This window comes from Syngnathoides biaculeatus, chromosome 9 (assembly GCF_019802595.1).
Source record: "Syngnathoides biaculeatus isolate LvHL_M chromosome 9, ASM1980259v1, whole genome shotgun sequence".
Classification (NCBI taxonomy): Eukaryota; Metazoa; Chordata; class Actinopteri; order Syngnathiformes; family Syngnathidae; genus Syngnathoides; species Syngnathoides biaculeatus.
The window spans coordinates 2737485-2763842 of record NC_084648.1 but is presented as its reverse complement, the minus strand read 5'-3'; the positions used below and the strand labels follow the sequence as shown (position 1 = coordinate 2763842).

Sequence of the window (26358 nt, the reverse complement as noted above, 5' to 3'; positions counted from 1 at the left end):
TAGAAAGCATTTTAACTTCACTTTGGTTGTACTTGTCTATTTACATTTGTTTGAAGATCATAAAATGGGGAAATGATGCAAAAATATAAGCTTGAGAAGTGGACCAATACTTTTTCACAGCACTGTAGAGATGGCAAATTTTCAATCAAATTGTTAGAATATGTTTATCTTCCATGTTAGCGATTGAAACAGGATTTCCCATTCAAACAATAAGAACAGGGACAGACAAATGTTTCGACCAACATGGCGGTGTGTGACTTCACACTCAAACAAACTCCATCTATTCTCAAATCTCTTTTGCACATTCAAGAAATGAATGTCACAATGGTCTCAACTGTTTAATCCTCATTGTTTTGACACATTCAGTTGTGTTGAGAACATAGCCTGTGCAGAGTTATGAACTATTGCCAGTCTCTGAGGTAAAATCATGTCCTGAGCTCCATAAAAACAGCTCTAACATTCAATGGTCCTGCGACCGCATGAGTCACCATGTTGGATGTCGACGCATCGTTCTGTTCCGGTGCTTATTGACTGTTTGCAAAGAAAACCCTCCCAATCTAAACCGCCAACACGGCAGACAAACATTGGTCACATGCTCCAAAACTAACTATACTTCCAACTTGAGGATGAGTAAAGTCCAGTTTAAGGATTGCCATCACAATAAGAACTTGCAATTGAGGATGTTTTTTATTTTTGCTTTCCTAGTGGACTTTAGAATCTCCCAATATTTTACTAACATGCCTTGACATATAGGCCACGTACATCATGTAACATTGTGACATGTTAGTACAGCGTGCAGAAGTTGCATAATACTTCCAGGCGCTCTCATGGGGAGATATGTTTGGCATTAACAAGTTCAGGTTAACATTTTAAGGTGAAGGTGAAAACACAAAATAGACCTCAAAGCCACACAGCCCTGACTGGACAACAGAATCAGAATAGGTTCACTCTAATGACACTTTACAATCCTACTGATGAGCAGCAAGTTTGGTTTAAAATGAAAGTTATTTATTAAGCGAATGCTTCATACAGTTTCTGACAGTAACTCAAAACCTCAGCTGGACATATTCATGCGGAACAAGCTTATAGCTATAATACAGCTTTAAATCAAAACTATGACGGGCATACAGAACAGTTTATCTATATTTTAAAACATTTCCGGGAACAAGATGTAACAAACGCAAACATGTGGTGAACAAAACAACATTCCAGTATGAGAGACATTTAAACATTTTTCTCTTCACAAGTGGTGTGCTGGGATCCTCATCAAGTGTGAACACTGAATTCCTGTGGCCCAGTGAGCGGAGAAAGGCTGTACGTGAGCATGATTAATAATTTGTGCCACTGGTTCCGGGATACGAGGTCTGGGTTTGTCCTCCATAGGGCTGGTAGGAGCCATAGCCCTGCTGACTGCTCCAATTTGACTGGTTTGACCAACCTGTGCAGGGACATGAAATTAATATGTTGGAATCATTTACGCATATAAATTACAAGGTACTGAAAGACTAAATCATAAAATATAGCTCTTGCTAGCCTTTTACTCACCATAACTATTATACATTTGGTTCCCCAGAGCTGTGCTGGGGTAAGTGGTGCTGTAAATGGAATAGTTGCCTCCCTGCGCTGAAACCTCAGTCGTGCCTTGAGTGAGCATCTTCTTCTTCTCTTCGCCGTAGCCATAACTGTAGGGACTCTGTTGGTCAGCAGGCGGCGGCATCGACTTGTAACTTGTTGCTGTGCTTGTGCTGGTACTGGAGACGGGTGGAGAGGAGAATGTGGTGATACTGGTCTCTGGGTAAAAGGTGCCATAGCCAGTAGTGCCTCCTGTGGTGCTAGAATCAACAGTGGCAGAACTTTTGGTGGCAACTGTCGTCCCGGCTCCATTGTTCCCATACAGTTTATCTGAAAGAAAGCAAGGAGTCATATTTTGAAGACTAGGTACCAGTGTTTCAGATACAGTGCTACGTTGACTTGCAAGTGAGGATTCACCAGTTTTTACAGTTATCACTTGGTCAACTTTTTTTTTTTGCTTTGAATTCAAAGTTAAAACCTGAATTATGTATCAGGGTCACACATGTTTCCACTTAGATTAAGTGAAAAAGGAGAGAGTCGCTTTGATGCATGTTCAGCTGTTTATTGAAAGGGACCAAAAAAAAAAAAAAAAAACACTTTCAAGGTGCTTGAAGAAGATCCCCACAATCTAACCACCTCCAACGGCCGACCCGAGCCAGTTGGCACTCCTTATGTCACTGACTAGCCAATGCCCTTACAAGTCTCTCTCACTTTCTCTGTGTGGCCCTCGGTTTAGTTACACATTATACAAACAATTTCTTTACATTCTCACATTTTTAAATGTTTTATGATGCAGTGCTATTTCTCCATTTAAAAAAAAAAACTTTTTGGGGAGGCTGGGACGGATTAATGGCATTTCAATTAATTTCGATGGGGAGAATTTATTTGACATAAGTAGACAAACTCAGGCCCAGAACTAAATGAATTAGTTTATCAAGACACTATTGTGCACAATCTCTCCATGTAACATTGCACATGTCCTCAACTGGGTGCGTTGACACATTACAGATTTGGTTGGGTTCAAAAGAACTCTGATGCCATGTTTTCAAAACTGTGGTTTGGTTGCTCAAGTGTGAACTGTGAATGCTATTAAATAAATGCTGGTGCACACCAAGATGGTGACGTGGCTCTCAGCTAACGAAAATACATAAAGAACCAATAAAAAAAAAAAAAAGATAGCGGGATAAATATGTAATCCAAGAACTGTCACACTTACAAGTCTTCCATTGACAAGGTGGTAAAACATAGTGTTCAAAATAATAGAAGTCCAATATGTCTAACCAGATTAATCCATGTTTTCAGTATATTTTGTATTGCTACATGTCAAAACAAGTTACCAGTATCTGCTGTAGATTCTCACAAAACCAACAAGAGCCAGCGTTCATGACATAGACACTCTTAAGGCTGTGCAACTGGGCAATTTGTTGAAAGGGTTGTTTAAAAAAAAAAAAAAAAAGTCTGCTACAGACTTTATAAACTCAAATGTATTTTGTACAAACTTTTTTTTCTAGGATTTTCCAACCCTTTGAATTACAAAACTAATATTTAGTTGTCTGACAGTTTTTTTTTTAATTGTTACTTTTTTTCTTCGTGTGTGGCATGGAGTCATCCAATTTGTGGCACCTTTCAACTGTTATTTCTCTCAGAGATTCCTTAACGACAGTCCATAATTCATTTAAATTTCTTGATTTTGCATCAGAAACAGCATTTTTGATGTCACCACCCAAGTTCTCAACTGGATTAAGGTCTGGGGAATGGGCTGGTCATTAACTTTGTTGCTTTGGAACCAAGAGGGTCATTGTCTTGTTGAAACACCCATTTCAAAAGGCATGTTCTGTTCGACATAACGTAACATGATCTCTTCAAGTATTTTGACATATGCAAATCGATCCATGATCCCTGTGATGCGATAAATAGGCCCAACACCATAGTAGGAGAAACATGCCCATATCATGATGCTTGCACAACCATGTTTTACTGTCTTCATTGTATACTGTCGCTTGAATTCAGCGTTTGGGGGTCGTCTCACAAACTATCTGCCGCTCCTGGACCCAAAAAGAACAATTTTACTCTCATCGGTCCACAAAATGTTCCTCCATTTCCCTTTTGGCCAGTTAATGTGTTCTTTGTCAAGTTGTTTAGCCTCTTCTGCACATGCCTTTCTCATTTATTTATTTATTTTTTTAAACAGAGGGACTTTGGTGGGGATTCTTGTAAATGGATTAGCTTCACACGGACATCTTCTCACTGTCACAGTACTTCCAAGTAACTCCATACTGTCTTTGATCATCCTGGAACTGATCATTGGCTGAGCCTTTGCCATTCTGGTTACTCTGCGATCCATTGTCATGGTTGTCTTCTGTGTTCGGCCACGTTTCTCTGGTTTTGCTCTCCATTTAAAGGCATTAGAGATCATTTTAGTTGAACAGCCTATATTTTTTTGCACCTCTTTATAAGGTTTCCCCTCTCCAATAGACGTCTTAATCAAAGTACGCTGTTCTTCTCAATGTGTTGAACGTTGCATTCCCCTCAGGCTTCATCCTTAAATAGGGGCCACCTGAGTCACAGCTGTTTTTCAGAAAATCGATGACCTCACTGAATGCCACACTGCTATTTTGAAAACACTCCTCTCAACAACTTACCAAGTTGTGCAGCCTACCCCAACACACGGACACAAATACACTGACATTGTCCTAGTGATAACGTCATGAAATGTGTGCATGTCAAAAAAGCAGTTATGTCTTCACATTTAATTCTTTCCCACACAAACCTCTTTTGATTAAGACCAGAGAACCAAATCGCTGTAAACAAGCTTCAAACCAGACAAGACTAATCACTTCAGATGGTTTTCCACTTAAACATAATACATCTGGAGAATCCGAAAACCACACTGCAATAAATGTGTCAAATCAGAATGAGGCGCCCAAATGAACAAAGGAGGAGAACCAGTGGCTATGTACTTCCAGTCATCTGCCTTTAGGGTAGATAAGTTTGTCGTTTTTTTTTTTTTTAAAAGGAGAGTGGTCAGTAGGAGGGAAGAAAACAACATCCCACTGCAAGAGTGGAGAATGTATAGTATAATATTGAGAGTGTAAAGTTCAGGTCCAACAACAATGTAAATTATCACAATCCATTAGCATTGCTCATTGTATCAGCTTGTCACACTACAGTCCACGTTACATGCACTAAAATACTAGAACTTAGTACAGTACAGCCTCCGTTCTTGAACGTCCCCGTTTTCGAACAAATCGGTTTTTGAACGAAAATGTAGATTTTTTTTTTTTTGCTTATGTTTTTGAATGAAAATGGTACTCGAACGCCGCCGAATAAACCCATAAATAACTGCACGGCCAGAACAGCTGACCAATGAAACGCTTTGTTGTGAATTTCCATGCTCCTGAAAAAACCCAGAAATAACAATGCGCATGGTGCACGCAGCTGACCCACCCACAACGCGCTTTGTTAGTCAATTCGAACGCCACCCGAAAAAAAAAAAAACAGAAATGACATAACGCGTGCGATGGAACCAGCGCACTTTTGTTATTCTGTATAACACAGCCTCTGTACACAGACGTGTGCTGGAAGTGACTGTTGTTTTTCTTCTTATCGAGGACTATTAACCCCAATCATGGCTCCAAAGAAGGCAGGTGGAGGCTGCTGGTGTTGAAAAAAGGAAAGCGCTGCGGAAAACTGTCGACTTTAAGAAAGAATTGATAGCTGAATACGAATCTGAAGACGACGTTGGAGGAGGTGTCGTCCGATGAGGCTGAAGGCAAGATGGATGTCCCAAGTGCTGACATCCAAGCGATCTGTCCCAAATGGAACGAAATCCATAACTTCATCTCCCCAATATAGCTGAATGTAGCACAACACTGCAAAATTTTAATGATGTTGTGGTGAGCCACTTCAGAAAAGTGCTTAAAAGATGGCAGAAAGAAATGACAGATTCGTTCTTTGTGAAAAGGGGGAGAGTCACCCCTCCATGACATTTAATAGTTGAAGCATTTCTGTTTTATTTGTCAACTCAAGTTACGAATGTTTTTGTGTGTTACTTTTTGTAAAACTAAAAAAGAATGGTATTTCCCCCCTCATTATTGCTTGTTTAAAGTTATTCTGCACTGTTGTTAATAAATTAAAGTTCATAAGTCTGGGGGCCGAGTCGCTACCGATACAGCAACGCACTCCCAGCTCAGCCTACTCTACTACTGAAACATACATTTTCGGCAAAAAATAAATATATTTATTAAATTATTTTATTATATAAAGTATTTAAACTATACATGTATTTTTACTATGCAGTTTATTATCAGGAAAAGTTTAAAAAATATTGAAAATTTATTGGGCTTGGAACGCATCGTTTCTTTTTCCAATTCATTGTAATGGGAAACATTGATTCGGTTTTTGGGAAAAAAAAAAAAAAAAAAATCACTTCTCGAACAGTTTTCTGAAACGGATTTTGGTCGAGAACCGAGGCTTTACTGTATCTGATTTTTTTGCAGTAGCTAGTAGAGAAAACAAATGCAGTCATAGGGTGACATCTTTCACAAAGAATGCATTGATAGTTGAACAAGGGAATAGAAACAAATGCTGGATTGTTGTGCTCAAAGACTATGTATGCAGCACGTCACGCAACGTCGTGACATGATTCTGTAGAACACCAAGATGTAATGCTAGAGTTATTTAGTGATGTGTTTTTAAATTTGACAGGATGTCACAGACTGAGTTTGCACAGCAATGGTGTAAGAATATTACCTTGAGTGGTACAAAATAAGGAAAGTGGGTAAGAGATACTTACGATAACCTTTACTGGAGTTGCTCTCATAACTGTAGTTGGCTTTTAAAATAAAGGGAATAATTTCACCATCAGTCACTTTACTCACGAGCTATGTAGTTTTTCTTTTTCTTTCTTTTTTTTTTTTTTCAAAGTGGATAGAATTCCTTACTTTTGTTGTATACGGGTCCTGAAGAAAAGCCTCTGCCTCTCCCTCGACCTCTGCCAGCACCCCAGTCGGGTGCTCCGGAATCTGAAGGGATTCCACGAATAGTGCCGAAGCCTGGGATGTGCTGTAGAAAGCAAAACCCCTGATGATTGAACACCAATGCACATCTATATTTGGTCACAATTTAACTTATCGTAATTTCTTGTATATAATGTGCAATTTTTCACCCGGAAAAACAGTCAAAAAGTCAATAGTGCGCATTATACATAGGTAGAGGAAATGGGGGGGGGCTTCACATTTTATCAATGTATGCCGCCATCTAGAGGTTATGAAAAAACTGTATACTTTCGTTCGAACATGCCACCGCGCACCTCGTCATGGTTATGAAAAAGGTGAAGCCTAAACTTTAATTCCACTGACTGCATATACGCATATATTTTGTTCTCAGGACAAATGATTTTAGCGACGTCACAGGCATTTTTTTTTATAAATACCCCTTCATTGTATGGCTTTCTGTTCCATGCAATGTTCAAAGTAACTTGTCTCTGTGACGTTTAGTCTCTTTTGAAAATTCCAGCTCGATGTCAAGGTAAAGTGAGCAGAAATGAAGATTTGAAGCTATGAAATTGATGAAAATGTCTGACACAAAAGGGAGAGTGGCTAGCTGTTGCGGTCAACAAAAAATACGAGCGCTACCATTCTGATAAACATGTCTAATGATCATCCATGTATTTTTTGTTTAACTGTGCATTTTTTCACTGACAATTTGAGAATGAAATTGAGATTTTCTCCAAAGATCACCTTGCGACTGGAAAACTTCAAGCCATTATCATTCAAAACGCATGCAAGTTTTGTGAAAATACCATGTTTTAACTTTTCCTGCTACGGACACCTGACCGTGGTAAGGAGACGCAGGGGAGACGTCTTCTCCTGGGGTGAGGTTGTCCTCCTCTGGGTTAACTCCCTTTTCTCGTTGCACAGATGAGCCGCTTAAATTTTTCATTCTTATGTTGCTACCATTTTAAATGATAATTTAAGTTCTATTTTTTCATTAATGTACACAAAGCTCACATATATTGACAGAAAAAAAATCTGTGAAATTTTTACAGATTTATTAAAAGAGAAAAACAAATTACACAGCCAGCTGGTCAGTATTTAGTAGAAACACACTTTTGAGCTTATACAGCCAGAAGTCTTTTTGGGAATGATGAAACAATTTTTCCACACCTGAATTTGGGGATCCTCTGCCATTCCTCCATTTAGATCCTCTCCAGTTCTGTTAGGTTGATGGACAGACATTTTCAGGTCTCTCCAGGGCCATTCAAGAATAGTCAGAGTTGTTCTGAAAGTACTCCTTTATTTTAGCTGTGTGTTGAGGAGGTCGTCTTTTTAGAAGGTGAATCTTTAGCCGAGTTTGAGGGCCTCATCACTCTGAAGATGGTTTTCGTCCATCATATCCATATACTTGGTCATATTCCTCTTTCCTTCAATTGCAATGAGTCGTCCTGTCACTACAGCTGAAAAACACCCCCATAGCACGATGGCACCTACTATGCTTCACTGTTGGGACTGTTTGGACATAGACGAGCAGTGCTTGGTTTTCTTTCACACATACCGCTTAGAATTAAGGTCAGAAAGTTCTATCTTGGTGTCATCAGACCAGAGAATCTTATTTCTCACCATCTTAAGAGTCCTTCAGGTGTGTGTTTTTTCAGCAAACTCAAGGTGAATTTCATGCATTGTCTTGGACTGAGAAGCTTCCATCAGGCCACTCCAACTGGGGCAGGGCTGCAGTGATTATTGACTTTCTAGAACTTTCCCCCATCTCCCGACTGCATTTCTGGAGCTCAGTCACAGTGATCTTTGGGTTCGTCTTTACCCCTCACATAAAGGCTCTTCTCCCTCCATTGTTCTCTTTGGCAAGACAGCCAACTCTAGGTGTTGTTCTGGTTACCCCTAAGGTCTTCCATTTAAAGATTACAGAGGCCACTGTTCTTTTAGGAACCTTAAGTGCAGCAAAAACATTTTTGTAAACGTGGTAAGATCTGTACCTTACCACAATTCTGTCCGAGTTCTTCGGGTAGTTCCTTTGAGCTCATGATTCTCATTTGCTCTGACATGCACTGTGAGCTGTAAAGTCTTATATAGATAGAAGTGAAGCTTTTCCTTCCTCCAACAAGTATAATCAAACACAGAGGGACTCCAATGAAGATGTAGAACCATCTCAAGGATGATCAGAAGAAATGGATAGTTAGGTTAAATATATGGGTGGCGCAGCAAAGGGTCGAGATACTTATGGCTGTGTGATTTTTCAGTTTTTCTTTTGTAATACATCTGAAAAATAATCTTTTTCCCCGTCAATATGGGGTACTTTGTGTACATGAGAGAAAAACATGACTAGCAAATTTCTACAACAAAGGTAAAAGGGGGTCTGAATACTCACCATACCCACCGTACTTAGAAGGGTTTTCCAAAAATTTCAGGTCAACTTTGGGGGTGCATATGATACAAGAGTACGCATAATACACGAAAAATTATGGTCCTTTTTCATATGTTGGGATTTTTTTTCGTTTTGCTATCACTTAGAAATGTCAATACATGAAATGTCATTACAACAAATTCTAACAATATTTTGAAACCACAGGTATTATTTCTCTTCTGAGCGATTTGTTTACATAATTCAATTCTTTTTTTTCCCTTTGAAAGGGAATTTCAATTTCTACTCTGCTCGAGGATGTATTGTTACTTCTTACCATGTCAGTGTAAGTGAGCTTCTTTGACGTCCTCTTGGGCATGAGTGGGGTCTCTGGGAAGAGTTTATCCAGTGCAGCAAGAGCAGCGTAGGCCTTTGCCTCCTTTTTGTTAGACCCCCTCCCTTTGAACTTTTGTCCATCAACCTCCACCTGGCATACAGAGACAGGTATGAAACGCCATTGACAGCTTTTTAAGCATCAGCGTGGATTGTGTGTAAGATTCCATTAGGTCACCTCCATGACGAAGCACTTCTCATGAGAGCCGCCCGTCTCGGCAGATAGTTCATATTTCAGACTACGTCTTTTCTCATTCAGCTCCATGACAGGGTTCTTTCCATTCTTGGTCAAGATAGGGCCCTGAGCACTCTGTTTATTTAACAGTTGAATAGCAAATTTACATATATGAGCGAAAGCCTTTAATTCAGGTGTGGTAAATGATATTGCTTTGGTTTTCCTTAACATATTTTGAAAAGAGTACTGGGGAGGCAGAGCTCCAACATACATCTTCTGATGCAGCAGAAGTGCTTGAAGATGTTACTTCTTGGCCGTCCTCAGGTTTGGACTCAGACTTACTGTCTGAGCCTGTTGGAAGACCAAGATCTTGCAAAACCTATGAAAGACAAATCAGTTTAGCTTGTGGGATCTGCCTTTAAATTCTTGACTAAATAAACTTGCCTTGGTGGCTACATTAAGCTTGGCTGTTCGTTTTGAAGGCCCTGTGGACTCATACGTTTTCCCATTTACATCTACAGCCATGGTGAAGACTGGCTCATGAACTGGACCCGTCTGAGATGTGAGGCGGTACTCCAGGCCTGGCCGGTACTGGTTCAGACGCATCACAGCGTTCATGGTCAAATCATCTGTCACTAGAAGAAGCAGTTATTTGTCAAAAAGAGAGCTTTTAATCTAATTATAAAAAAAAGTAATTAAATTTGTGTAATTTTGTCTCTTTTTAAACTTTCATCAAGAACAGTACCATGGGACAGTTATATCCATAATCATTAATTATGGCTTCAGTATTTGTCATTTTAATGTTCCTATTACAATAATCTTGTAATGTGGGATGACAGTTGCAGCCTAAATTTGTATATGCCATCAAAAATGTCTGTCTTGAAGGCTCATTTTGCCTTTGCAAATTTTTGTCTTCAATCATGGAAACAAAAAAATATTACATCTTAACCAGGTCACGTCAAACAAAAATCAAAATTCAGCACTGTTTTGCAAAGAAAAAGAACATATGGACAAATGGTTTGGGTTTGTAATTGGTGCAATGTACTCTTCTCTTGCTTGCTACTTAACATATATCCTATATCCCCAATTGCTGCTAAAAGGAAGAAGTAAAGTCTGCTCATATTGTAAAGTGACATACTAATTTCCAGTTGAGAAGCGGCTTTTATATCTCCAAATGTATTAATAGAGCTGTTATTTTATTGAGCAAAACTTGATTATTCCGGCAAAAACACTGTTCCACACAAACCTACAATGGAGGGAGAAATTTGTCAGCCACCAATTATGTAAGTCCCGTAATTTTCATTATAAATACCCCACCTGTGAGAGACAAAATGGGAAAAGCATGTCTAGGCTCATCTGAAATTTGGAGATTCTGGATAATTCAGAGGATTGGGAGGATGTCAAATGGTCAGATGAAACCTAAATAAAATTTTGGTAAAAACTCAACTTTTGTGTTTGGAGAATAAAGAATGCAGTTGCATTCAAAGAACAACATAGGGGTGCAAGCATCATGCTTTGTTTTTCTGCAAAGGCACCAGGACGAATGTGTAACGGAAGGAATAACTGGGCCCATGTATTGTGAGATTTTCTGTGAAAACCTCCTTGGATCAGAAAGGGCATAACATGATGAAACGTGGCTAAGTCTTTCACGACAACAATGATCCCAAACACACAGCACACAGCCTGGGCAACTGGGCTTTGTAAGAAGCATTTCAAGGTCCCGGTGTGGCCTAGTCAGTCTCAGGTTGAGATCTACCCCATAGATTTTTGGAGTGAGTTGAAAGTCTGTGTTGAACGGTGACAAAACATCACTGCTCTAGAGGATGCATGGAGGTATAGGCTAAAATACTAGAAACAATGTGTGAAAACTCTGAAGACTTACAGAAAACATTTAAAGACTATCACCGCAAAAGGGTATATGACAAAGCATTTCGATTAACTTTTGTTATTGACCAAACACTTTCCACCTTGCTAATAAATTATTTAAAAATCTGTCATTTTTCAGGATCCCCCCCCCTCTCTCAGGGGTGAGGTATACCCATGATGAAAATTTCAGGCATCTTTTCAAGAAGGAGAACCTGTACAATTGGTGGCTGACTGAACACTTTTTGGTCCACTGTGTGTGACAAGTGTACTGTATCGCTAAATCCATTTCGATGTTTTGCGACTGCAGGTGACCATACCATAGCAACTAGCATAGCTTTGACATTGTCTCCAATCATCTTGTCCTCCCACAGTCGCACATTAAGACGCATGGAAAAAAGTGTGACTCTTTTGCTACCATTGAGCCAATTACAGGGAGTCCTCGAGTTACGTCCTTCATCTATCACATTTTGAATTTAGGGCACTCACGTCTCCGCCGCCATTTTGTCCCCAGCACCATAGTTTCTTTTTAGCTAATGCTGATTGTTTATCGGTGTTCGTGTGTCGGGAATATATTTATTTTTTCACCTACCTATATACAAATTATGGCCCAAAAGAAGAAAAGTGTTTTTTTTTTCGCGATGCTTGTCTGGCCAAAAGAAAACAGATTACCATGGAACAGAAGTTTGACATCATAAAAAGATTGGAGAAAGAGTAACACCGATGAACATCAGTAGACTTCGACTTCAGTCGGTCAACCATGGCGATTATCAAGGAAAAAGCCCGTATTTTATTGCACGTACTATGAGGGATACAGTGGTCATGAAGCAACTTTTTTCGTGAAGAAAAAAAAAAAAAAGATATAGCAACATTCTTTGATCGTTGCAGAGATGGAAAAACTACTTACCTTATGGTTTGAGGATCAGAATCAACGTAGGCTTACTAGCCTAATGTTCATTAAGGGAAAAGGCACGGTCTATTTTCCAACTTTGAAAGAGCGGAAAGGCAAGGATGCTGATCAATTTACTGTTGTTTACTGTACTGCAGGAGGGCTAGCTGCACATGCTTCCTTAGCAATAGCTAAGTAGTCTCCCCTCATTCTTCACCTTCCACGTCTCGCAGTAATCATTACCACAGCATTTTACTTTATTTTATTTATTTTTTTTTTTTTTAAATGAAGTACCCACACCCAGATTTTCTGAGTCGCTTATCCTCATGTGGGTTGCGGGAGTGCTGGAGCCAATTACAGCTGTCATCGTAAATTTTGACTTCAACGGTGAAATCAGACTTACGCAGAAATTCAGGTTACGTTGCCAGCGTATGAATGGCTTTCATTCGAAAACCGAGGACTCCCTGTAGTGACTTACTATGCATTGACACCAGATTAAAAAACTATCACCTCCGAGTCTTGGAGCTGAAGTGCGTGATAAAATCGCGTACATCAACAAGCTGTTCAATGTGGATGCGCTGGTAGTGTAAGATGGTGAATTTCCCCCTCTTAACCAGAACAATGCACATTACGTATGTAACAAGTGAACATTCGGTGATTACTGTCACAAAATAGAGGTTCTGTAACATTTTTTTAACCAAATGAGTGATGCTTTCTTTTTCAGCGTTCTGTTGAGCCCTGTAAGTAGTGAACACATTTTAAAAAGATATCTTGTGCGAATGTGCAAGAAGAACACGTGGATCAAATATTACATGATTTCCGAGGAAACCGCTTCTGGAATTTGAGGAACTTCCTCTGTTTGCTGTTTAATGATGACCCATCCTTTCCTGTTGCCATTTCAGTGTAGGATCTTTTAGTCGGTGGAGTGGGTCTATCCAGGTCCACTTGGGCTGTTTTGAATAGAAACCATTTAAAATGAGATAAAACAGACTTAATTTAAAAAAAAAAAAAAATACCTGGGAAGATTCTTGCATTGGCTCCTAGATTTTTCCAAGGCCTGCCTGGTTTAGCTTCAATCCCCAAAACTTTGTACATCATCCCAAAGGCACACAGTCTTAATGCCAACTATAGAAAGAAAAAAAATTGGAAAATAAGAGTCCCCTCCAAAATTATTGGAACTGCAAAAATCACTTCCTGTTTTTGTTGTGTACAGAAGAAATTTCGGCTTCAGATAAAAGGATTTGAGAAATGATCAGAATTCCAGCTTCTATTTCATGGTATTCAAATCCAGATGTTATACTAATCAAGACAGTCCTCCTTTTGCTTGAAGCCCTCTTGGGGGGGTGGGGGGGGGGTGGGGGGGTGTTCTCACAGGAGTCTCCTTTCCAGGAGATAAAATGGATGCCCTGTTGGGTTAAGGTCCTGTCACTGACTTGGCTGGTTGAAGACTATCCACTTTTTCCTCCCTTGAGAAGTCCTTTGTTGTGTTGGAAATGTGTTTCGAGTCATTATCTTATTACATGAATACGCATTTCCCGATTAGTTTGGATGCATTTTTCTATAAACTGCTACACAAAACAGTTTTGTGGACTTTAGAATTCATTCTGCTGTTCCCATCATGAGTTACGACAATAAAGACTATTGAGCCATGCAAGCACAAGCCATGACATTACCTTGTGTTTGGTATCAAAAGCAGATCCTGTCTTTTGCCATACTTTGGCTTTTGTCACTATGGAAAAGGTTAATCTTGTCTTGTCTTGTAGACGTGGCTAATCTGTAGTTATTTGCAAAAGCCAATCTGGCCTTTCAGTTTCTTTTTACTGCTGAGTGGTATGAATCTTTTGCTATGGCCTGTGCATTTCTTGTCAGCCATGCAAACACCATAGGCATGAAAAAAAAAAAAACATTGCATGGGAGGTCTGGGGTGGGGGTTCTCACAGGCCACTGCAGAGATTTTTTTTTTTTTTTTAAATTGAGCAATCTGGAAGACTGAAGCGTACAATAAGGCAGAAAAACATTTACACTGCTCAAGCGGTGAGGTCCACAATATTAAAATATTATTTTGACTAATTTCTTTGCTTTTTAGTTCTGGCCTTCAATTTGAGCCAGGTCTATATTAACTGCAATATTTTCCTGGTTTTATGGGCCATTTCTGAATTTGAAGTTAGTTCGTTCAGTGTTGTGACATAGTCCCTAATATTGCTGTCATTTAAGAGTTAATCACTAAGTGTTTTAGCTTCCTGGCTGATGTCTTCAGATGTTGCGCCAATATCTCTATGTAATGTTCTTTCTTCATGAGACCATCTATTTTATGAAGACCTCCAGCTCCAGCTGTAGCAATACACAGTTGTTCACAGTTGGTATGGTGTTCTTAGTCAATAAGCTTCCACTTTTTTAACTCCTGATGTAACATCATTATGGCCAAACAGCTCCACTTTGGTTTCATCAGACTAGAGCAAATGTCTACAGAAGATCTTTGTCTCAGTGTCTTTTTGCAAACTGTTATCTGATTTTTTTGTTTCTTTAGGCGTAATGGTTTTGTTTCAACCCATGTCGATGCAGAACTGGGGATAATCACTTATGAGATTCACAAGTTCTTTAGCTTTTGTTCTGGATTTGATTTGTATAATTCAGGCCACAGCAAGGATCGATCACTCCATCCTGAGTGGGGTGATGGGTGAACATTTCCATTATGTTTATACCTTGATATAACAGAACAAATGAATGTGGCACCTTCGGGAATCTGGAAAATACACCCAAGAACGAGGCAGACTTGTGGAGATCCACAATTCTCTCTATTTTCCTGTCTTATTTTTCAATTTTCCTATGATTTCACACAAGGAAACAGCGTTTGAGGTGTGGCTTTAAATTCAACCCCCGGAGTGCCATCAATTAACTCCCAACCTCTATCACCGATAATCAGAAGCGATTGTTGACTGGGTAAGTTCACAGGCTCCTGAAGGCCCGGAATGCTGCCTTTAGAACTGGGACAAGGTGTGCCTCAGGACAGCTAAAGCCAACCTGTCACGTGGCGTCAGAGAAGCTGAGAGGAAGTACTCCAGGAGGATTGCTGACCACTTTAATGTCTGCAGAGACACCTGGATGGAACCTGTGGTGTGGTATCCAAACCATCACGGCCGAACAATACAGATTTTTTTCAAATCAATCTTTGCAATCCTTTGGTAGTTGCCCCACCACAGTTCTTGTGCGGATGGACAGATTACACCTTTTCATAAAATGAAAGACAGACCGCCTCTGAGACATTTGATCTTTGTGTCTTGTGCTATCGTGCCTTATGTTAAATGGTGAGTGTAGAGACGATTCTTCCGGCTGTTTTTTGTTCAATAATTAATTGTTCCAAATTACAGGGAGGTTCTCTGGTTAAAACGTTCTCGACCTACAATGTTTCGACTTTACAAGGCCTGAGTCTTGTCCGGCATTATGTCCCCAGCACCATAGTTTTTCCTGCTTAGCTCATGCATATTGCTTATCTGAGTTTCTGTGCTGGGAGTTTATTTGCCCTGTTCGCCCGCCTTTTTACACATTATGCCCCTAAAGATGAAAGCTTTTTTTCTTTTAGCAATACTGGTCCCGCCGAAAGACAAGCAATGACCATGGAAATGAAGCTTAATATTGGGGGAAAAAAACAAAAACAAAAAAACAAAACCAAAAAAAAACAAAAAAAAACAAAAAAAAAAAAAAAAAAATCAGAAAAAGGATTAACACCAATGGACATGACGGACAAAGACGACTTCAGCCGGACGACCTTGGTGATTATTATTCAGGACAAAGCCCGTACTTTACCGCACGTGAAGGGTTACGTCCCTATGAGGAATGCAGCGATCACAGAGCAACTTTTTTTGTGAAGAAAAATAAGTGATCGTTGCTGAGATGCAAAGATTACTTACGTTATGGATCGAGGATCAGAATCAACATGGCTTAATATCAGTCTAATGTTCATTCAGAGAAAAGGCACGGCGTATTTTCGCAACTTCCAAAGAGAAAGGCAAGGACACAGGAGGAATTTACTGCGAGCAAGGGCTACCTGACCTTGCTTTTTTAACAATAGCTAAGCACAGCCTCCCTCCATTCTTCGTCATCCCAGCCTCGCTTCCCAAATGGTAAGTGAAGCATCTTATATTTTTTATTTTAATGTATTTTCTTTTTTATATGAAGGACCAAAACCCATCAATTTTCTGAGCTGATTATCCTCACGATGGTCACAGGAATGCTGAAGGCAATCCTAGTGGTCATCATAAATTTTTATTTTAACGGTGAACTCCGACTTAAGTCGAAATTTGAGTTAAGTCATAACTGTAGGAACAGATCTTAGTTGTAGACCAAGGACTCCCTGTAGTCTTCTCACTGCGGCCACTTGGTTTTGTTCCTATGAAAACTGTTTCATCTTAGCTTGGTGCAGTTCGTTTTCTTGTTCCGAACCATAGATTCATTGATGTTGAATTCTTTCGCGAATGCTCAATTACCATTTAGAACTGGGTAACTAATAGCCATACGTTTTGCAGCATACTGGTAGTATAACAACCGGAGGCATGGCAGAGGTAAGCGTACGTAGTGTACATATTACAATGTTGTCTGATTGTTTTTATCGCGGACAGTGTACGCTGCGTAGAGATGTTGAAACTCATTGTGCACACAGGCCACACAGGATAAGACACTCGGTCGAATTTTGAGAAAATGATCGTAAAGGCTTTTCAGTGGACCACAGAGTGTGGAAAATAGTATTTCTGAAGTGTCTCATTCATTTTTTGATCTGAAACCCAAATGTTCTCAGTATACAACAAAAACAAACCAATTTACCTCGCCATTCCAATACCTTTGAAGGGGACTGTACACTTGTGCTTTTCTATTGCCAACCACAACATCCAGCCTCATTTTACCTGAGCACTCTGAGTTGTGTCTTCACGCTGCTGCTGGGTGAGACTTCCAAGGACATCAACAGGTTCCTTCTCACAGGGATCTTTAATTCCAGGACCATCTTAGCACAAATGGAAAGTCAAATTAGCATAGTTGATTCCATTTTAGTGATGCCAAAAGAATTTCAAGGATTACCAGCCAAGAGGATTCCAGAGGCAAGACACTCAAGAACCCTGCGGAAAGCCTCGCCTGGGCCCAGTGGCCTCTCATATGTACTGATGGCTTTCTCTGCAAGCAATTCAAGAGGCTGTGCAGGAACAGAGCACAGGACCACAATGCAAACACCACTACTAATGCTGAAAACTTAGACACTGTTAAGAGAATTCTGGAATTAATTTGATCAGACAAGTTTGATGTTTATCGTAATACATGCATACACACGCGCGCTCACAAAACACACAGTGATTATTATATAACCTGACTCTTTGACGTTTAAGTATTAATATTCATTATTTAAAAAGGTAAATCCCTCCTGTGAGCAAATCCTGCTATTAGCTAGCATGTCAGCAGTTTTCTATTGACAGCATTGAAGTGGCAATTACAAAAATGGTGTGAGTTGTATTTAAATATAAAATGAGGGTAATTATTTTTGTTGTGTGCTTTGTTTTACAGTAAACAAGTGGGGTGTCAGTTAATGGTTTAAATCAGGCTCAGTGAGGTCAGAGTAACATTTTACAGGCTGCAAAAGTACAAGTTGCCAATAATTAGATTCAAGAGTATTGATTAGATCCTCAAAAAAGCCTAGCAAAGGATGTACTTCGTGCTACTTCTGAGGAAGCGTGACCAATGGACCATCAGAACCGCTGAACAGATTGTTGGCACCCTTGAAGACTTGCACGCCACTCGAACTAGGTCCAGAGCGGGCAGGATCCTGTCGGACCCTCCACATCCTGACCACCAGCTCTTCCATTTCCTTCCGTTGGGTAAGCGTTATCAAGCAATGAAAGGCAAAACTAGCAGGTATTCAAACTGTTTTTTCCCTCTGGCAGTTAAGTCATAAAATTTTTGCGGTGGAGAAGTTTGGAGTAGAGGAGCTCAGAGATGTTAAACACAGAGTTGAAGTCCACGAACAGGATCCTTGCATAGGTTCCTTCACTGTCAAGATTTTCAAGGATGAAGTGTAGACCCATGTTGACGGCATCATCCAAAGACCTGTTAGCTTTAGAGGGAAACTGCAGTGGGTCCCGCTGGGCACCTATGACGCTCTTGAGGTGGTCTAGCACAAGGACTTCATGACCACAGATGTCCTGATGTCATGAGAGTTAATCTCTGCAGCTATCTCTGCACAGCAACTTTTTTTTACGGATACGCCACAAATATACATACACAGAGGTGTTGCACAGTACAATGCATAAGTTAGATGATACAAAGCGGGCGTTGTTGCCCGCGGGCGTATAAAGAGGCCTTGATTGTGGTACTATTGACAGACACTACAACTTCTGCTGTGGAACTCTGGAGCTTTGTCATCTATGCTGACTCTTTGATTGTCCTCCTTGCCTGGTCCATAAGTGTTTTGGGCAGCATTCACCTGACGGATTTGTGGTAATGCCATATTGATACCATTTATTATGATGGATTTAATGGTGATCATGGTGCCCATTAAAGATTAAGCTTTATCTTTTTCCTTTTCAAACAATCCTGACTTGAACTGCTAAACAACATTGCCCCTAACTAGTTTTAAACATCCTGTATCTTGTTTGTGTGGCGCCATAGAGCTGCCCTCTCATTAGCTCCCGCCAGAGTATCCTTCTGGCATTCCATTGGCGAGGAGGGATGTCACTCTTTAACCATGATGCACCTCCGATATCTTGGTTTATGTGGCAGAATAGAGCTCTTCTCCCGTTGGCTATCGCCATAGCATCTTCCTGGCATCAGATTGACTAGGAAGGACGTCAGTCTTTACCCATGATGCACTTCCTGTATCTTGGTGTGTGTGGCGCCATAGAGCTGCTCTCCCATTGGCTATTGCCATAGCATCTTCCTGGCATCCCAATGATTAGGAGGGACGTCAATCTTTACCCATTATGCTTTTTGATTCCCTTGGACACTCGACTGTCACCAAATCATGCTGCCACAAGCTCACACACATTGGAAAAGTACAACTTTATGTTTGTGTTTTTGCAAGTTTACTCATCTTTCGTCACCATGGGGCCCAAGAACTTTTAGTGTAATTAAGTTGTGTGCGTACATATGTTTTCTCTCGGCTGTCAAAGTTTGCCCTTCTCCTCCACCATATCGCACGATGCCTTTTGCTTGTCACTCACAGTTCTCTTCCCATAGTCACCGAACGCCAAAGGTAAATAAACGTAATTTTAAAATTGCTCTTCACATTATGTACTTTGAATGCTTACTTTTGGCGGTGCGGGGGTCTTGGAACGGATTACGCTATTTACATGTAAAATGTGCTTCTACTTATGAAAGAGTCACGTTACAAAACGACTTCCGGAAAGGATTAATTTTGTAATTAGAAGTACCAGTGTATTGTCCACTCTTAAGTGTTGATGAACCTTGCGCCAGACACCAGTAATATGTATGAGCCAGTTTTTTTTAAATACATGTAATTCTCATTTCATTCAAAAACCAAGACCATGTATGAAGATCCATCAAATAAATTTCAGATGAAAAAAGACATAACAAATGTAACAAAAGTATTGAGAAAAAAAAAGTCAATCTGTGAATACTTCACCTTAACACTGCGTTATATATTCAAAGATTTGCTTACCCATCCCGAAAGCGGTGCCCAGGTAGGAACACGAATACACAAATCCCTCAAGACCCGGATCACAACAACGGCAGACTTTAGGTTATTGACTTTGGCCTAGAGACACAAATAAGGTAGTTGACTTAAAATTGAGCTACAACACCTCCACTCTTCAATTTACTAATTTTTTCCAAAGACACAGCAAAGCACAGAGAGGCAAGAACATATTTGGAAAATCAACGACTGTTAAGGTTTAGATGGTTGACAGTTGTGATCAAAAAGGAACATCTAGGTTTGTAATTTGGTATGAGGGAGCAGATCCCTGCTCATGACTCCAACTAGTCAAAGCGACACGTTAAAGATGATCGACTTCAGCAACTGACACTTAAAATGTTTGTTTTTCTCCTTAGGGAGAGAAAATCAAAGGCATTCAAAGATACAGTTGAACGTTACGTACAAATAATGACGTGAATGCAAACCTGGAACCACTTGGCGTGGCGGAGAGACGCCAAGGAACTTAGGCATTTCTGTCTGTCCAGAACATCCGGCAGATCGTTGTCTGTTCGCGATTCTATTGACGAGGTGGAGTAAGAAGAAAAGGTACAGTTTGACCAAGGGGGTTGGTTCTGTCTTGCAGCTCAGGGAGCAGCAGCCTTCCACAAACCAGGAGCAGCAGGGAGAGGAGGTCTAATAGCCATAAGCACATCTTTGAGTGAAATGGTCATTTATCATAGCATTGCCATTGTAATTGTGCCCTCCTGACATCTATTTAATTGCACGTGGCACATGGTTTAATGTGTAAAATTCTAAACAAGACCCCCTTTCCCTCAGCTCAGTGGCTCGGGTGGGTTGCTTTCCCCCCATCCTGAGACAGCATGTCCAGTTGGTCAAAGGTCCAGCTGTCCTAAAAAATAAAAACTTGACAAACTGCAAGTCAATCAGTGATGAAGCACAAGGAAAACGTCCACGTCTGCTCTACTCTGCAGCAAAACTGATGACAGAACATATTTTGAACACTTCCTTCTATGGTATACACATTATAGGTCAATGACTACAGTAGCATAGATCATTTTGCACGTGAGACAATGTGAATCCCGAGATGCCCATCTCATGGGAACAATGAGTACCGGCCAAGGAGCAATAAGACATTGTAATATAACACCATGGAATACAGAAAAAATAATCCTCCGCTATATCACTGTTCGTGCTTCGGGGTCCCACTATACTACGGATTTTTATTGCAGTACTTCTACTGTTTGTAGAATATTTTTGTGTTATCCATTGCTCTTGCTCTCAATACACGGTGTGCTTAGGCCTTCCAGCACCGTGACAGAGTTCTGTGCCATAGCTGTTGATCTTAAAACGCAGACTGATTGTACTTACTGTCTTCCATACAAATTTTTGTGCGTCACTGACATAGGACACAAAAACAAGGTCCCTGGACTAATATTATAAAAACAAAAAGATCATAGAGCCAGCTGGGGACAAAGCTCCTTTACTAAAATATATTTCTTTGTGAAACTAGAACTGCATGGGCATAGAAGATGCAACTCACTGGAAATCCACCATTTCTTTGTCAATGTACATTGAAAGAATTGTGGGGTTTGATACAAAAATGTTGCAGAAGTTTCCATGTCTTTTGAAAAACTATCTTTTTCTTTCGTGTAAATCATTAACATTACTTTTGATCTAAAATGTAAAGCAATAACATTACTTCACATGGGCAACGACACAGACAAATTTTTGGTTACTATGAAAACCGATCCCATGAGAAATTGATGACATATCGTCGTTGATTTGCTTATCTTTTTCTTGTGCAGTTGGTTGCCAATTTGTAATCTGTGTTACCACAGTTGTGTTCACACGGCTACAGAAACATCGAAAGTCTCGAGCAAAATTGGGTTTGGACCGCATAATTGGCCAGATAGACATGAGGTACTGATCAGGTTCACTGCCATTGCACTTCAGGGACCATAAAATCTGTAGAATCTAGAGGTAAAACAACGGTCTATGAAGCATCAGGAGCAAACAAAGCAACTGCTCATAATTTATTATATTCATATATTATATATATACTTATTCATATTATATTTATTTAAATGAACAAGTCACAGTGCTTCTCATTGTGTTAAACTGCACCAGGAGTAAAACATTCTTGTGCGAGGTTTAAATCTATGCTTTCAGACCCATCCAAAGAACTCAACAGAATATAAAACTTCGAAAACAAATGCTTCACATAGCTGACGTTCTACTACGAATAGAAGTGTTTTTTTGGTGATCAGTTTTGCTGCACGTGGGCGCAAGTGGGAAGACTTACTTTTAAGCATAACTTTTTTTTAACGAACTGAGGCATTGTCATCAACATCTACAACATGTGATACATTAACAACTTGGATCGCCAGGTCAGTGCAACAATCCGGGATGCACGCACACACATCAGACCTATGGTAGGGCATCTTGTGCACTCACCTTCTTCTTGGGCCTCCACCCTGACTTGGGGTGACGTGAGATGGAGGGTGAGCGTTAGGGCCGGCGCTTTGGTGCTTTCCACTATAATGGCTGCATCCTTTGGACAAGGGTCCACTGTGTACAACCCAGCTGACTCAATCTGTTGCAAAGAGGAAGAACACCTGAGGCCATGGCTATATGAATACAGGTATTTTGCTAAATACTAATAATATCTACTGTAGAGGGCTAATATTTTCTTTCTAAAAACTTGGGATGACAGAGGAAAACACCTGTCTGTGCATCATTGTCATTAATTGTAGAATGCATATTATTATTTTAAATGCAATCAAAAAGATATTTCTTTTTGTTGCAATTGTACCTCTAACTGGGCCCTTAGACTCTCAGCCACTTGGTTAAGCATCGTGATGGTTGGCTTGTTGAAACAAAGCAGCACCAGTTCCAGGTTCATGTCTCCCTTGAGCAGGAGTCCCTTGGCCAGCAGGCCCACCCTCATGATGCCATGCATGATACGGTTTTGTGCATTAGCGCTTTCAACAAATGAAAGGGGGATTTGAGAGAGCATGGAATTAATACTAAAGTGAACTAATTGGAAATACAACATTGGGGTAACTTACCTTTTGGCCTCTTGAGTTCCTTTAGTCTCGGAATCCATTTTATCAGATACAACCTTAAGTGCACACTCCACATGGGAGACAATTGTCTGTACCGCCTCTAGCTCATCTGCAGAGGGATAAATTTCGGAGTGTTTGGCCATCACACGACGATCATTTGGCCCCGAGTGTATCTGGCTGGGTGGACCAACCTTTAGTTTTGTGGGGGACATGGAAAAAGAATCACAAATTAATTATCTATTGTCAAATAACCACTATATCAGTTGGTTAGTCCCTTTTCAAAAAAACTTTCCCAGCAGCCAAAACCAGCTGCCTCAGAACAAGAAGCAAATGACCCAATACAGAGCAGTCACAAGTACAGTGGTACCTCTACTTACGAACGTCTCTAGTAACAAAAAGTTCAGGTTACGAAAAGCCTCCGTGGAAAAATATTGTCTCTAGTTACAAAGGAAATTCAGGATACGAAAGGAAAAAATGGGCACTGAATTCACTAAATTCCACCGAACGTAAACATCTTGTATCTTGGGTTCGGTGACGTGATAGAGCTATTATCCCATTGGCTTTCGCCAGAGCATATTCCTGGCATCCCACTGGCTAAGAGGGATGTCAATCTTTACCCATGGTGCACTTCCTGTGTCTTGATTTGTCTGGTGCCAGAGGTGCTCTCCCATTTGCTAATCACCATATCACCTTCCTGGCATCCAATTGGTTAGGAGGGACATCAATCTTTTCTCACAATGCTTTTTTTAGTCCCTTGGACACTCGACTGTCACTGAATCATGCTAGCACTGCCAAAACCTAATACACAATGGAACAGTACAACTCTTTCATTTGTGTTTTTTACCAATTAATTCACCTTTCTTCTCCATGTGCCCATTAGTGCAATTAAGTTGTGTGCGTGCGTACGTTCGTTTTCTCTCGGCTGTCAAAAGTTTTCCTACTCCTCCGATCCCCATGATGCCTTCTCTTCACATCGTCATAGGTAAATGAACATAATTTTTTATTATTCCTTACATAATGTACTTCGAATGCTTATTTTGGGCCAGGTTGACGGAGGGTTGGGGCTTGGAACGGATTATGCTATTTACATGTAAAATGCGCTTCTACTTAAAAAAAAACCCAAAACATTCACATTATGAAACAACTTCTGGAAAGGATTAATTTCGTAAGTAGAGGTACCACTGTACTGTCATGCTTAAGTTTATTTTTGTGCACCAGAGAAGGGATCAATTCCCATTCAAAATGCTCTTCAAATGCCCACTGACTGACTGGAAACCAGTGCAGAATGTAGCTCAGCTTTCACTCTAAGTGAGCTGGGATAGACAAGCGTCCCTGAACAGGAGAAGTCATGTAGAAAATTGAGTGATGGATGATCAGTGGCCAGTTTTGTGAAATTTGACAATAGCCCACCACTGGGTTTATTTATGTTAGGCCAACAATATTTATACCCCTGAATCACACAAAGTTATCATAGAATTGGGTAGTCGAATATTAGTAGATTTTAGGAAGTGGACTAAAACAAGCTACATGCACTAAATAAACAACCTAAGGGGCATTTTTATTATGCATTTATAGAAATTAACACATTTGAGGAATCAGAATTAATATCTAAAAATCGAAGTTTTGGGTCATTAGGTTTTTGAGGTGATAGGAAACTGAAGAACCTTATCATATTGATTATCGACAGCTGTCTCCATCGTTGAAATGTAGTCATGGTAATGTCTCAGCTCCTCCTCGTAGCACCGGCAGTCGTACCAGTAACGGAGATCCTCATATCTGCAAAGTATTGTCGCACACATCAGACGAGAATCTGAACACATTTTATTAAAATGAGTCACATCGTTAACAATCCACGTGAAAAACACTTCATCACAGTGCTCCTTTTGCAAATATATATGTATAAAACAACCAAATCATTTATAAAATTCATTTTTACCTGTCAAATTCATGCGGGCGTAACCGGTGGCCTTGTTGGATGAGGTTGTCCCAGTGCAGAAGCTCATCATAAGCCTGGTGCTCGTCCCATCTAGCCATGCTTAAATCGACGATATCACCTGTGTTGGGAAACTCGCCCTATTTTAATCCAGACGCAGTAATTGTTTGGCAGTATAATTGTTCTGTAACCGTCAATAGCTCCGTACGTGTTGATTTAATTAAAGAAATACTAACTTAACACAAACGTTATATGTCGAAAACGGCTAGGTTAGCGTCGGTGTGTAGCACTACCGTTGCTAGTTAGCTAGCTAATTGTGATCACGGCTATCTTGGTTAAATTGCTTTAAAATATAACACTTTATCATTACAGGATTAGCACCTTTCTGAAATAATTGGAACGTCATTTGTGTGTGTAAACTGCTTACCTTTACCACAAAAGGAAAAAAAATGTTTATAATACTGTATCAACCTTTTTGACGGAAATGTCGCTTTCTTTTTGTCGTTGGTATTGATGACGTGTCGCGGATATTAGACGTCACAAACCGTGCCGGATAAATCCCGTTTTTTTTTTTTAAGCATTCACACGTAGTTTCCTGGCAGGTCACATCTCGCCCCATGTGATTGGCTCCCACTTCGTAAAATGTAACGAGAGAACCATTCTAAACATGGATCACATTTGCACGAAATAAAAACAAAGGTTGTTATGGTTGTGTTTTGGGTTAGGGTTTGGGATTAAAGCGGTTTAGCATGTGTTCAGGTTGGGATTAGGGTGGGTAAAATTTAGTGGGAGCAGGTCACTTTTTTTGTCCAGAAGATATGGGGCGTGTTCTACCCGTATACAGCAGCCAATCATAGCGCACTAGTGAGCAGGACGATTTCTGCCCAGAAACTATGTGGTAATCCTAAAAACTCGTCTGAAACAGTGTAATGAGGATAGCAGGAGTACTCTGACAAAGGACAGAAGATATTTCCAACAAATTGTTCGTGATGATAACAGATAATTTTGTGTACATCAGCGTGGATTCAAATTCCCTTTGATTCTGTCACGAAACGTCACACAAACACAAAAATGTACTTTTGTTTTGGACAGTTTGCAATGGTATCCTATGGGAGTGTTGAAAGAACAAATAGCGAGTCAAATCGTCGAAAAAAAAAAAAAAAAGACAAGTACTGTATCACTCCAAGGCAGAACAGTGGTTGCGTCTCCGCCATTTCGGACTAAAAATGACCAGAGTAGTCCTGCCTTTATGACAGCAGAAATAAGCAGGGTTCTATTGAGTAGAGAATAGACTAAAATAATCAACACGTGGGTTCATATCAACCGTACCAGAATAATATTTGAAATATATTTACATAGTAGCCAATGATTAGCCCAAGAACACGTCTGACGTTTTTGACAAAAACTAAAACAATACGTTTTTGGTCTAAGAAATGCTCGTTAAAGGTAAAGTATTTTTGT

The 26358-nt window shown here is 40.1% G+C and overlaps 1 protein-coding gene across 3 annotated transcripts; it reads right to left on the bottom strand.

The window, feature by feature from the left end:
• Positions 1-668: 668 nt before the first annotated feature.
• Positions 669-25495, bottom strand: LOC133505995 (interleukin enhancer-binding factor 3-like). Of its 3 annotated transcripts, none has more exons than XM_061829642.1 (20): positions 25369-25495; positions 24901-25018; positions 24629-24740; positions 22968-23155; positions 22712-22880; positions 22354-22492; positions 20364-20455; positions 19906-20001; positions 17319-17430; positions 17147-17244; positions 13265-13373; positions 13061-13198; positions 9941-10131; positions 9768-9875; positions 9500-9631; positions 9266-9415; positions 6516-6636; positions 6368-6406; positions 1546-1902; positions 669-1438 (listed from the first exon to the last, which is right to left on the bottom strand). In XM_061829642.1, the coding sequence occupies exons 2-20, from the start codon at positions 24996-24998 to the stop codon at positions 1329-1331; spliced, it is 2559 nt and encodes an 852-aa protein (XP_061685626.1). In that variant the 5' UTR covers positions 24999-25018; positions 25369-25495; the 3' UTR covers positions 669-1328. The 3 variants fall into 3 exon arrangements, with proteins under 3 accessions (XP_061685626.1, XP_061685628.1, XP_061685627.1); XM_061829644.1 differs by having other exon boundaries at positions 25325-25473; XM_061829643.1 differs by lacking the exon at positions 6368-6406 and having other exon boundaries at positions 25369-25494.
• Positions 25496-26358: the final 863 nt, after the last annotated feature.

What these genes read in the sequence shown, in the direction of transcription:
- LOC133505995 (XM_061829642.1), bottom strand. Translation starts at nt 24,998, where the DNA reads ATGGCTAGATGGGACGAGCACCAGGCTTATGATGAGCTTCTGCACTGG. An exon ending in CGCCCGCATGAATTTGACAG is followed by an intron (nt 24,741 to 24,900) that starts GTAAAAATGAAT and finishes AATACTTTGCAG; the next exon opens with ATATGAGGATCTCCGTTACT. An exon ending in AGAAGTGCTTCGTCATGGAG is followed by an intron (nt 9,416 to 9,499) that starts GTGACCTAATGG and finishes TCTGTATGCCAG; the next exon opens with GTGGAGGTTGATGGACAAAA.